A 14,336-nucleotide genomic window follows, 5' to 3' on the forward strand; every position below is an offset into this window, starting at 1 on the left:
CCGCAGCCGCGCTTTGTCGCTGGAGAGGGGTTCGGGGGAGGTCCTGGCGGCTGGAGGCGGGGCTAAGGGGGCTGTGGGGAGGTCCCGGCGGCTGGAGGGGGGCTAAGGGGGCTGGGAGGCTGTGGGGAGGTCCCGGCGGCTGGAGGAGAATAGGGGGTGGTGGGTACATAGACGGGGTTTTTAGCAGGATCCCCGACGAGGCTGGCGACGCGGGGCTAGTGGTGGGGGGAGAGGCGAGGCTGGCCAGGGGGCGCTCGGGACACGTCCCCGCGCCCTTTGCCGGTGCGTGGGGGTAGGGAGAGGCCGGAGCCAGCCAGCCAGCCCGGAACCCAGCTTCCTGCGAGTCCCTCTGGCGGCGTCCCGGAGCCAGCCAACCCGGAACCCGGCTTCCTGCGAGTCCTTCTGGCGGCCGCCCGGAGCCGCCTCCCAGCCCTAGTCAGCGGGGCAGCAGCCGGGTCGTGTCGGCGGCCGCGGGGCCTGGCGCCACGATGAGCAGCGGGATCGGCGGCGGCGGCTCGTCCCGCAGCATTAACTGCGCGCTGCCCACCATCCCCTCCAGCAAGCTGCCCGACCTGTGCTTCCTCAGCCGGGGCGCCTACGGCACCGTGTCCTCGGCGCGCCACGCCGACTGGAGGGTCCCGGTGGCCGTCAAGTGCCTGCAGGGGCCGCTGCTAGACAGGTAACTGGGGCGCGCGTGCGGGGCCGGCGCCGGCGAGTTTTGTTCCTGACTCTTTCCCAACCCCCACAACGGGTCCTTCCCTCCCCCACAGGGATCCCCTGCCGCCCAGTCTGGTCCAGGGAGCGCCTCCGGGGCTGCCAGTCCCCCTGCATCCATGGCCCCGAACCTTCTCCCTACGGGGAACCAGCGGGTGCTGCTCGCAGACGCGCCCCTGGGAGCTGATCCTACCTTAATCTTTCCGTGGCTTTGGCCCACTTCAAAGGTCTGGCTTGTTTGCCCGTGTTCCCCATGAAGAGTAATGGGAGCTAGTGGCTACTCTTCGAGGGCCCAGGGCTGTGAGGTATTGAGCGCTTTTTCGGCCCCAGTGAGGTCAAGAGCAAGGATCAGGATGAGATGGAATGTGTATAGTGCGAGCAGATGACCCTGCCAGTGTGCCCAGTCTGACCTACAGAACCCCTGCTTATTTCAGCCCTCCACTTCCTCTTAATAATTACCATTTATAGAGAAGTAGCACATGGAGGCCCACATCTTCCCCATTGTTGCAGCCACTGCCTAAACACATAGTGAGAAGCAAGGAAAGCCCTGCCCAAAATCGTTTACAATCTGGTTTAATCTGAAGTGAGTGTGCTGACTGTGCTGAATTGCTTGGTGGAGTTTATGATGATACAGGTTTCAGAGTGGTAGCTGTGTTAGTCTGTATCAGCAAAAATAACAAGGAGTCTTTGTGGCACCTTAGAGACTAACAAATGTATTTGGGCATAAGCTTTCGTGGGCTAAAAACCACGTCATCAGATGAATGGAGTGAAAAATACAGTAAGAAGAATATATATTAACAGATTTATTTGGGCATAAGCTTTCGTGAGTAAAAACGTGAGGTTTTTACTCACGAAAGCTTATGCCCAAATAAATCTGTTAGTCTTTAAGGTGCCACCAGACTCTTTGTTGTTTTTGTAGATACAGACTAACACGGCTACCCCCTGATACTTGACAAGAATATATATTGTAGCACATGAAAAGATGGGAGTTGTCTTACCAAGTTGGGGGTTGGGAGGTCAGTGCTAACGAGCCAATTCAATTAAGGTGGAAACAGCCTATTCTCAACAGTTGACAAGAAATGTTGAATACCAATGGAGGTAAAATTACTTTTGTAGTGCTAACGAGGCCAATGCAATCAAGGTGGCCCATTTTCAGCAGTTAACAAGAAGGTGTGAGTATCAGCAGAGGGGAAAATTACTTTTTGTAGTGACCCATCCACTCCCAGACTTTATTCAGGCCTAATTTGATGGTGTCCAGTTTGCAAATTAATTCTAGTTCTGCAGTTTCTCATTGGAGTCTGTTTTTGAAGCTTTTTTGTTGAAGAATTGCCACTTTTAAGTCTGTTATTGTGTGTCCAGGGAGATTGAAGTAGTCTCCTACTGGTTTTTGCATCGGACGAAGTGAGCATTCACCCACAAAAGCTTATGCTCCAATACATCTGTTAGTCTTAAAGGTGCCCCAGGACTCTGTGTTGCTTTTTACAGATCCAGACTAACATGGCTACCCCTCTGATACTTGGTTTTTAAATGTTACAATTCTTGATGTCTGATTTGTGTCCATTTATTCTTTTGCATAGAGACTGTCCAGTTTGGCCAATGTACCTGGCAGAGGGGCATTGCTAGCACGTGATGACATATATCACATTGGTAGATGTGCAGGTGAATGAGCCCCTGATGGTGGGACTGATATGATTAGGTCCTATGATGGTGTCCCTTGAATAGCTATGCAGAGTTGACATCGGGATTTGTTGCAGGGATTGGTTCCTGGGTTAGTGTTTTTGTTGTGTGATATGTAGTTGCTGATGAGTATTTGCTTCAGACTGGGGAGCTGTCTGTAAGTGAGGACTGGCCTGTCTCCCAAAGACAGTGAGAGTGAGGGATCGTCCTTCAGGATAGGTTGTAGATCCTTGATGATGCGCTGGAGAGGTTTTAGTTGGAGGCGGTAGGTGATGGCTAGTGGCATTCTGTTACTTTCTTTGTTGGGCCTGTCCTGTAGTAGGTGACTTCTGGGTACCCTTCTGGCTCTGTCAACCTGTTTCTTCACTTCACCAGGTAGGTACTGTAGTTTTGAGAGCGCTTGATAGAGATCCTATAGGTGTTTGTCTCTGTCTGAGGGTTTGGAGCAAATGCAGTTGTATCTTAGAGCTTGGCTGTAGACAATGGATCATATGATGTGGTCTGGATGAAAGCTGGAGGCCTGTAGGTAAGTATAGGGGTCAGTAGGTTTCCGATATAGGGTGGTGTTTATGTGACCATCGCTTATTTGCACTGCAGTGTCCAGGAAGTGGGTCTCTTGTGTGGACTGGTCCAGGCTGAGTTTGATGGTGGGATGGAAATTGTTGAAATCCTGGTGGAATTCCTCAAGGGCCTCCTTCCCGTGTGTCTAGATGATGAAGATGTCATCAATGTAGTGCAAGTAGAGTAGGGGCGTTAGGGGACGAGAGCTGAGGAAGCGTTGTTCTAAGTCAGCCATAAAAATGTTGGCATACTGTGGGGCCATGCGGGTACCCATAGCAGTGCCGCTGACTTGAAGGTATAAATTATCCCCAAATCTGAAATAATTGTGGGTGAGGACAAAGTCTCAAAGTTCAGCCACCAGGTTTGCCGTGACATTATTGGGGAAACTGTTCCTGATAGCTTGTAGTCCATCTTTGTGTGGAATGTTGCTGTAGAGAGCTTCTACATCCATAGTGGCTAGGATGGTGTTTTCTGGAAGATCACCAATGATGGTACAGTTACTTGCTAATAGGAGGTCATCAAATCCATTTTAATTTGTATATCAGCCTCCCCTGTGTTCCAGATGCATTCATTGGCTGACAGTATATCCTCATGAACTTTTAAAATAGTGTTTTCATGTACAATGAAGTTGTGATTTTTAGCACTGGAAAACAAATTCCAAAGGGTGACAACCCCAAATATTTCAATGCAGCTCTCTCAATCAGAAGTTGATCGGAGTAATGATCATTGTCTTTATCTTTGACAACAGAACGTTGACCAAGTTATGTCAAAAAAGCCAGTTCTTTAAAATTATTTTTTAAAATTGAATTGCCAAATTCAAAATACTGATCTTTGAGTTTTTCCTATTTCAGCTACTGAAGAGTAGTGGCTGCTGAGAGAAGGTGTTTATTGGTATTAGTCTTGGCATCCCCAAGAGTAAATGTAAGGCTTTCAAAAAGATGAGAAATCATTCTGCAGAGATTAGACAAAATTTAGCAAAGAAATGCTGCTAAGTAATATGGTAAATTTTAAAATATAAGGACAAGTTGTTTAGTATCTTGTTATTCGAACTCTTTTGCTTCTCATCGACCAGGTGTAAATATGCTTTATTGTTGCCTTGGAAAACTTACAGCCATGAAGCATCAGATTCTCAACCAATTTTGTGGCAGAACTCTTATTCAGGTCTTCATCCTTTCTATCTGACCACTACAATTCTCTTCTTTTAATGTCTCCTTCAATTCCACATCATCCAAAATGAGCTGTCTCATCCTATCAACTTTCCTAGAAATAAGTACACATCACTTCCTCCCTCTAGAAATTTACACTGGTTTCCTGTTTACATCAGAGTCCAGTACAGAATGAATATTCCTTGTGGAGTTAGGCTGGGTAAACCCCTACTCGTATCTCTCTGATTTAGTCATTTATGGATTTTTCAGATTTTTCTCCATACTTCAAACTGCTTTTTAATTTTCATTTTCTATAGTGTCTAATAGCAAGATCCTGCCTTCTTGCAACATCAGGAACAACTCCTGCTTCTCTATACCTATTTGACTTCAAGGTCTGATGGCTACACTTCTTTTCTAAAGACCCTATTTTGTCTCACAGGCCTATAGATTCTAACCTTCTCTGTAACAAAATCTAATCTTAGTTTCCAAAACACTCCCTTTTCCCCTCCAGAACTTAATGGGCTCTTACCCTTTAAGGCAGTGGCTCTCAACCTTTCCAGACTACTGTACCCCTTTCAGGAGTCTGATTTCTCTTTCATACCCCCAAGTTTCACCACACTTAAACTAGTTGCTTACAAAATCAAACATAAAAATACAAAAGTGTCCCATCACACTATTACTGAAAAATTGCTTATTTTCTCATTTTTACCATATAATTATAAAATAAATTAATTGGAATGTAAGTATTTTACTTACATTTCAGTATATAATATATAGAGGAGTATAAACAAGTTATTGTCTGTATGAAATTTTAGTTTAACTTTTATAGTACTTTTTATATAACCTGTTGTAAAACTAGGCAAATATCTAGATGAGTTGATGTATCCCCTGGAATATCACTGCCTACGCCCAGCAGTACACATATCCCTGGTTGACAACCATTGCTTTAGGGCTCCAAATCCTGCAGTCAGATATCATGGGAAGATCCTTGTGCTTGTGCAGAGCCCCATTGACCTAGAATCTGGGTTTAGTTTCTTTTCATTGCCCAAGCTATGAAAACACTACAGTTTATATTGGTGTAAGTTATGTCTCAGTCCATGTTGCCACAGGTTTTTTAATATTTTAATACTTTTTTTTAAAGAGGTCAGCCTCCAAAAATTGATTTGTTTTAAATATTATGATATTATGATATTGAAAACAACCCCCTCCCATATTTTGGGTTATTTACCCTCTACCTCTTTTTTAAAAAAAATATGTAGGTCCACTCAGATCACATTATCAATCTTTTCCCTGCAATCTTGAAAGCAAGAAACTTAGTTTTCTTAATATTGTTCCCTGGAATTAAAGACCAATATTAAACTGTAATGCCTTCTTCCAAACAGCACAGACAATATATCTCCAACTATACAACACATCTTCACGTACAACTGAAAAGCATCTCCTGTGGGTGGTGTTGCTTTTGATGTCTTTGAGCCTTTGGCGATATTTCTTTATTTGATAAGCAAGATTGGAAAATTTTGTTGGTAACCAAAAATAGTTAATTTGAGCCATTTCTCTTTTCCCCTCTTTGGATAATTATGTTTTCACTGGATGTGTTTATCTTAACTTGTATTTTCCTAGAGTGCACTGGTGTCTGCTCAGTCAAAGAAGCTAGAAACCTTTTGAATTCCATTAGCTTTGGCTCATTAGAAGAATATGGAAATTCCACCACTTTATACTAAACAAGAAATGGATATAATTGAAAATTCCCATTTGTAGTTATAGTGGTACCACTATATGCCAAAAATACAAGGAGATACTAATTGTCACTAGAGTGATAAATTTGGAAATGTTAATGGCACCCATTGTATTACCCATGTTTCAATTATTATAGAAATACACCCAAGAGTATAAATACCAGAAAGACAACCTGCCACAGCAAGGCACAATTATTCTTTCTAAAAAAATTAATTCCTGTTGTGGCATATCTATCAATGCTACTGTGTAGTAAAACATAACCCGACTGGTTTACAAGAATTAGTAGGGGAAGCAAAAGTGGATGGGAACCTCGGAGGCAGTGACCATGACATGGTTGAGTTCAGGATCCTGACAAAAGGAAGAAAGGAGAGTAGCAGAATATGGACCCTGGACTTCAGAAAAGCAGACTTTGACCCCCTCAGGGAACTGATGGGCAGGATCCCCTGGGAGAATAACATGAGGGGGAAAGGAGTCCAGGAGAACTGGCTGTATTTTAAAGAATCCTTATTGAGGTTGCAGGAAAAAAACATCCCGATGTGTAGAAAGAATAGTAAATATGGCAGGCGACCAGCTTGGCTAAACAGTGAAATCCTTGCTGATCTTAAATGCAAAAAAGAAGCTTACAAGAAGTGGAAGATTGGACAAATGACCAGGGAAGAGTATAAAAATATTGCTCAGGCATGCAGGAGTGAAATCAGGAAGGCCAAATCACACTTGGAGTTGCAGCTAGCAAGAGATGTTAAGAATAACAAAAAGGGTTTCTTCAGGTATGTTAGCAACAAGAAGAAAGTCAAGGAAAGTGTGGGCCCCTTACTGAATGAGGGAGGCAACCTAGTGACCGAGGATGTGAAAAAAGCTAATGTACTCAATGATTTTTTTGTCTCTGTCTTCATGAACAAGGTCAGTTCCCAGACTGCTGCACTGGGCAGCACAGTATGGGGGGAAGGCGACCAGCCCTCTGTGGAGAAAGAAGTGGTTCGGGACTATTTAGAAAAACTTTGACAAGCACAAGTCCATGGGGCCGGATGCGCTGCATCCGAGGGTGCTAAAGGAGTTGGCAGATGTGATTGCAGAGCCTTTGGCCATTATCTTTGAAAACTCATGGCAATCGGGGGAGGTCCCGGATGACTGGAAAAAGGCTAATGTAGTGCCCATCTTTAAAAAAGGGAAGGAGGAGGATCCGGGGAACTACAGGCCAGTCAGCCTCACCTCAATCCCTGGAAAAATCATGGAACAGGTCCTCAAGGAATCAATTCTGAAGCACCTAGAGGAGAGGATGCCTGACTAACCTAATTGCCTTCTATGAGGAGATAATGGGTCTGTGGATGAGGGGAAAGCAGTGGATGTGTTATTCCTTGACTTTAGCAAAGCTTTTGATACGGTCTCCCACAGTATTCTTGCCAGCAAGTTAAAGAAGTATGGGCTGGATGAATGGACTATAAGGTGGATAGAAAGCTGGCTAGATCGTCGGGCTCAACGGGTAGTGATCAATATCTCCATGTCTAGTTGGCAGCCAGTATCAAGTGGAGTGCCCCAAAGGTCGGTCCTGGGGCCGGTTTTGTTCAATATCTTCATTAATAATCTGGAGGATGGCGTGGACTGCACTCTCAGCAAGTTTGCAGATGACACTAAACTGGGAGGAGTAGTAGATATGCTGGAGGGTAGGGATAGGATACAGAGGGACCTAGACAAATTAGAGGATTGGGCCAAAAGAAATCTGCTGAGGTTCAACAAGGACAAGTGCAGAGTCCTGCACTTAGGACGGAAGAATCTCATTCACTGTTACAGACTAGGGACCGAGTGGCTAGGCAGCAGTTCTGCAGAAAAGGACCTAGGGGTCACAGTGGACGAGAAGCTGGATATGAGTCAACAGTGCGCCCTTGTTGCCAAGAAGGCTAACGGCATTTGGGGCTCTATAAGTAGGGGCATTGCCAGCAGATCGAGGGACATGATCATTCCCCTCTATTCGACATTGGTGAGGCCTCATCTGGAGTACTGTGTCCAGTTTTGGGCCTCACACTACAAGAAGGATGTGGAAAAATTGGAAAGAGTTCAGCGGAGGGCAACGAAAATGATTTAGGGGTCTGGAGCGCATGAGTTGTGAGGAGAGGCTGAGGGAACTGGGATTGTTTAGACTGCGGAAGAGAAGAATGAGGGGGGATTTGATAGCTGCTTTCAACTACCTGAAAGGGAGTTCCAAAGAGGATGGATCTAGACTGTTGTCAGTGGTACCAGGTGACAGAACAAAGAATAATGGTCTCAAGTTGCAGTGGGGGAGGTTTAGATTGGATATTAGGAAAAACTTTTTTCACTAGGAGGGTGGTGAAGCACTGGAATGGGTTACCTAGGGAGGTGGTGGAATCTCCTTCCTTAGAGGTTTTTAAGGTCAGGCTTGACAAAGCCCTGGCTGGGATGATTTAGTTGGGGATTGGTCCTGCTTTGAGCAGGGGGTTGGACTAGATGACCTCTTGAGGTCCCTTCCAACCCTGATATTCTATGATTCTATGAGATGTATTTGCATCTATAGGTAGTAATCTGTTGTGAAGCATTTTGTGATAATTGTATACAACAGTCCAGTAAAAAATAAATTGTAGTGCTGTGAATGTTTTCGTATAGTGAGATCTTAATTTTGTAAAGCTAATTCAGTGCACCTTTCATCTGCATATTTCTTTTCTTACCTTAAAAGGAAACATAATATATTTAAATTAACTAAATCATGATTGCATGTTTCTTAGCACTGATTTAGTTATTTAATTTTTTTTCTTGCAGTGAAAGAACCAATCTCTTAAAAGAAGCAGAGATTTTACACAAAGCCAGGTTCAGTTACATTCTACCAATTTTGGGAATTTGCAATGAGCCTGAATTTCTGGGAATAGTGACTGAATACATGACAAATGGCTCATTAAACCAACTTTTGCATGGGGTAAGTGTATAGTGTTTTTCTAAAGCCTTTTGTGTGTCACTTCTAGTTGTTGTTGTTAAATGGTCTGTTTTGCATGCGTGAGGAAATTTAGTAAACATTTTTTAATGGAAAAAAATATTGGGCCCTAGCCTGCAATTTACTCTGCTCAGGCAGACTGCGACATCTATGAAGAGCCCCTTTAAAGTCAGTGGGGCCTTGTCTGGGTACAGCGGTCTACCCCCATTAAAACAGTCGCAGTATTTGGGGCTTTAGAGAAATTACAAGGAAATGAATGGTGAGTTAAAAACAATCAGCTGTGATTTGCAAGTAATTAGAAATTCAATGAGAGCTCAAATAGCTGTACTCATTTCTGTACTGGTTTCAGAATCTCTGCCCTTTCCTGTGCATCCATGCATTTATTCGTTACTCCTGGGGGAATCCTGCGCCACTGCACATGTGCAGAATTCATGCCCTCCTCTCTGCTCCTCACCCCCTCCGTCAGATTTTTTTTCTCCGCAGAATATAGATTCTGCTGGAGAGGCTCTGCAGTTATGCCTTTCGGCTACCAGGGGCTGCTACGGCACCAGAAGAGAGGGTAGTCAGCTGGCAGCTGCGTTCCTTACAGCAGCACCAGTTGAGGAGGCATGGGTGGGACAGAGTATGGCACAGAGGGTTGCTAGGGGTCACAGAATGGGGTTCAGAAGAGCTGATGGGGCAGGGGTAGGAAACAGACTGGGACGCAGGCTCAGGAGCTAGTATAGTGACAGCTTTGAGGCAGGGGCACGGGGGTTGCATGGCCACATGGGGACAGGGCGTAGGGGACATACGGAGACGGGGGCAGATGTGCCTGACTGATTGGAGAGGCTAGGGGTCAGCCAAGGTCTGCATGGGGGAGGCCCCCCAACTCCCTAACAATCCCTCCCTTCCCCCCCCCCACCTCCTGAAAAAAACCTTTCCATACTTCTACCACCCACACCAACAACCGTCCAGGTTCACTCCCAGGCTCTTTCCCTCTCTCTCAGTTCCTCCATTACCCCCGACTTCCCCAAGCCTTTGCACTGCTTCTGAGGGGTGTGGGAAATAAGTTTCTGTAGTGTAGTTTAAATGAATTACTCAACGTTCTGTTTTTATATGCCTAGTAAGTAATCTACTTGTCAAAAAATCATTTCCTGAATTTTGTTGTTGTTGTCTGTATCACTACAGACATACTTCCTGAGAGGTATTTTGAAATAAATTACCAAAATAATTGAAACTGGTGTGGTTATATTGTGTTATTTTGACAAAATAAAATATCCAGAATTTTGCAGAATTTTAAAATATTGTGCACAGAGTTTTAATTTTTTGGTGTAGAATTTAATTATTTTTTTGGCAGGAGTAATTCATTCATGTGAATAATGTGCATTCATTTTCTTTTTACTGTGAATAGTCTTTTAAAAGAAGACTATGACTCAAACTGGTAAGTCAGAAATTGCAAAACTAAAACAGGCATGTCTTTCAGGCACTCAGTTGTGCTTTTATAAAATGAAGGATTGAACTTCCATATTAGTTTGTGAAACATACCCACAAAAGCTGAGAAATTCAATCATAACATTTTTAAAAGATAGTGTTTGTGTTTAGTTTTAGTGTAGTCTAGCATCACTGGGAGGCAGTATTGTCTGATGGACAGGGCATTCGATTGGGACTTAGAGGACCTTGGTTCTCTTTTTGCAACTGGCGCTGGCCTGTTGGGTGACCTTGGACATGTCATTTCATCTGTTCCTCTGCTTTCCCATTTATAAAATGGGGATATTATATTGTCTTTACTAGGAAGACCTCTCTTCTTGGAATATTGTGTATTGTTTCCTGTAGCCACAAGTAGAAGTTTTCTTTTTCCTCTTGGCAAGCTTGATTTGTTGGAGCACAAAACATTGAATAATGGACACTTTCTGGAACTTTGATGTAAATTGTATTGTTATAATCCTTTCCAGAACTTGTGCCCGTTCTGTCAGGCTTTTGGTTGCCCTCTTTTGATAATATAAAACCTTTACCATCTCTGCATATATCATTGGCATTTGGTAGCCCAGAATATAGTAATATAAGTTCAATTGACAAAAGGTATTTGTCTCATTTCCCTTAGGCCTAGTATATCTAGTTTATATCTGTCAATTTCTGTTATTTGGACCACTTTTCTAGGCTTATATAGTGTTCACATATAAGAGGGGTAGCACTCCCTAGACACATTTCCCCCCCCCCCCCCCCCTCCAGGTCCCACTGTCCTTCGTTTACTCTCTCTGCTCCCCCAGTGGCTGCCCTTAGGGGAGTTTTCTGGGAGTAATTGCTCCCTGGCAGAGGGTTGGTTCTTCTTTGTCCCTGCCCCTTGTTAGAGGAGGGTCTGGCTGAAACAGTAGTCAGCCTCTCAGACAGTCCCTGGATAGGTCTTTACAGGCTCAGTTTCTGAAAGTTTATTGGGCCTACATAAGGTTAATATCCCCCACCCTTCTTTCTGGGGTGTGTTACTTGGCTGTCCGCTGGAGGGGCTCTTTTCTGTGACTGTCTGTTCCTCACCCAGCCTGCCTCGGTTACTCACAGCCTCTTCCTGGTCACCGCCCCTTCCTATGGTAGGCTTCCCCTAATAAGCCCCTTCTCCTCCAGGAACAGGTGCACCTCATTGGAGCAGCACAGGCCCAGAGGATCTCGTTAGCCTCCTTGCAGCCAGTAGAAGGGTACGTACCTTCACACCGCACATTCTGCATACCAATTTCGGAGAGAGAAAATTCATCAGCAGAGTAGCTTCCTTGTGTGTTTGGCCATTTCACACCATTATCTCTCGTAAGTCTATTTGAATGGAGTTGAGTTCGATTGAGTTTGTGAACTGAGGGGTAGTGCAGATTTCTCTAACAACTTTGTTTCTTACAGTAGTGGCTTACTAGCAAGTGGGCCAGTGGACTGCTTTAAGTTTGTCTCTTACCCTTTGACCTAGACATGAATGCTAAAGTAGGGAGCAATAACACTGTCAGGGAAGCTATTTTATGGAAACAAGGCGTCAATGGAAAGAAAGTGGCAAAGTGTTTGCTGATTTTTGTGGAACAAATGGCCTGATCATTGGAGGAAATATTTTCCTTCACTGTAGTATTACTAAGATAACTTGGAGGTCACCAGGTCACAGAACAGGGAACCAAATGGATCACATTACAATGTGGCTCAAATGAAGAAGAACGTTAGAAGATGTACATAGAAGGAACGGGGCAGATATGGGGACAGATCATGCATTAGTGGTAGATATTTTGAGAATAAAAATAAAGATGTCATATAGTGAAGCTGCCAAAGAAAGAAAACCTCAGTGTAAAAACTGGAGGGGCATAGAACGGATCTCTCTCACAGGTATTTACATGTATTATTCTAGGCAAAATAAAGAAATCAGTGCATAAGAACAGCCATACTGGATTACACCAATGATCCATCTAGCCCGATATCCTGTTTTCCAACAGTGGCCAATGCCAGATACTTAAGAGGGAATGAACAGAACAGGCAGTAATTCATCCCCTGTCGTCCACTCCCTCTTTCTGGCAATCAGAGGCTAATAATACCCAGAGCATGGGGTTGCATCCTTGACCATCTTAGCTAATCGCCAATGATGGACCCATTCTCCATGAATTTTTCTAGTTCTTTTTTGAACTTCATTATAGTCTTAGGTTGACACTGTGTTGTGTGAAGTACTTCCTTGTTTGCTTTAAACCTGCTGCTTATCAATTTCATTGGGTGACCACTGGTTCTTGTGTTATGTGAAGGGGTAAATAACATTTCGTTATTCACTTTCTCCACAGTCACGATTTCATAGACCTTGACCATATCCCCCCTTAGTTATCTCTTTTCCAAGCTGAAAAGTCCCAGTCTTTTTAATTTCTCTTCATATGGAAGCTGGTCCCTACCCCTAATCATTTTTGTTGCCTTTCTCTGTACCTTTCCCAATTCTAATATATCTTTTTGAGATGGGGTGACCAGAACTACAGGCAGTATTCAAGGTCTGGATGCGCCATGGATTTAAATAGTGGTGTTATGATTTTGTGTTTTGTTATCTATCCCTTTCGCAATGGTCCCTAATGTTCTGTAATTTTTTTTTTTTTTGACTGAGGCTGCCCATTGAGCGGATGTTTTCAGAGAACTATCCATGATGACTCCAAGATCTCTTTCTTGAGTGTAACAGCTAATTTAGATACCACCATTTGTATGTATTCTTGTATGTTTTCCAATGTGCATTATTTTGCATTTATCAATGTGGAATTTCATCTGCCATTTTGTTGCCCAGTCACGCAGTTTTGTGAGGTCCCTTTGTAACTCTTCACAGTGTGCTTTGGACTTACCTTGAGTAATTTTGTATCATCTGCAGAATTTGCCACCTCCCCATTTTACCACCTTTTCCAGATCATTTATGAATATGTTGAGCAGCGCTGGATCCCTGCCAGACATCTCTATTTACCTCTCTCCATTCTGAAATCTGTCCATTTATTCCTACCCTTTGTTTTCTATCTTTTAGCCCGTTACTGATCCATGAGAGGCCCTTCCCTCTTATCCCATGACTGCTTACTTTTCTTAAGAGCCTTTGGTGAGAGACCTGGTTAAAGGCTTTCTGAAAATCTAAATATACTATACCCAATAGATCCCTCTTGTCCACATGCTTGTTGACCCCCTCAAATAATTCTAGTTGATTGGTGAGGCATGACTTCTTTTTACAAAAGCCATGTTGACTCTTCCCCAACAAAGTGTATTTATGTATGTGTCTGATAATTCAGTTATTTACTATAGTTTCACCCAATTTGTGAGATACTGAAGTTAGACTTACTGGCCTGTAATTGCCAGGATAGCCTCTGTATCCTTTTTTAAAAATTGGTGTAACATTACTATCCTCCTGTCATCTGGTACAGAAACTGATTTAAATGATAGGTTACATACCACAGTTAGTAGTTCTGCAATTTCATATTTCAGTTCCTTCAGAATTCTTGGGTGAATACTATCTCGTTCTGGTGACTTATTACTATTTAGTAGGACTATCCATTAGTCGCAGTTAACTCAAACAATTAATTCCAAACAAATTACCTCAATTAAAAATATTAATCGCACTGTTAAACAATAATAAAATGCCAATTGGTTTTTTTAATATTTTTCTACATTTTCAAATATATTAATTTCAGTTACAACACAGAATACAAAGTGTACAGTGACATTTTATATATTTGATTACAAATATTTGCACTGTAAAAGAAACAAATAGTATTTTTCAGTTCACCTCATACAAGTACTGTAGTGAATCTCTATCATGAATGTGCAATTTACAAATATAGAATTGTTACATAACTGCACTCAAAAATCCTAAAAATTTTAGAGCCTACAAGTCCACTCAATCCTGTTTCTTGTTCAGTCAATCACTAAGACAAACAAGTTTGTTTACATTTATGGGAGATAATGCTGCCTGCTTTTTATTTACAATGTCACCTGAAAGTGAGAACGGGTGTTTTAGCTCTTAGCCGGGGTTGCACAGTATTTACATCAGATATGCTAAATGTTTGTATGCCCCTTCATGTTTTGACCACCATTCCAGAGGACATGCTTCCATGCTGATGACT

At 43.2% G+C, this 14,336-nt stretch overlaps 1 protein-coding gene across 1 annotated transcript in view; it reads left to right on the forward strand.

Moving 5' to 3' along the window:
- The first annotated feature begins 209 nt into the window (after positions 1–209).
- Positions 210–14,336, forward strand: part of RIPK2 (receptor interacting serine/threonine kinase 2) — a 39,251-nt gene continuing 25,124 nt past the window's right edge. Inside the window, exons 1-2 of the mRNA XM_034763233.1 lie at positions 210–679; positions 8,604–8,757. Of these exons, the coding sequence (XP_034619124.1) occupies positions 489–679; positions 8,604–8,757 (345 nt within the window). The 5' untranslated portion in view covers positions 210–488. The remainder of the gene's footprint in view (positions 680–8,603; positions 8,758–14,336) is intronic.

This window comes from Trachemys scripta, chromosome 2, assembly GCF_013100865.1.
Source record: "Trachemys scripta elegans isolate TJP31775 chromosome 2, CAS_Tse_1.0, whole genome shotgun sequence".
Lineage (NCBI taxonomy): Eukaryota > Metazoa > Chordata > Testudines > Emydidae > Trachemys > Trachemys scripta.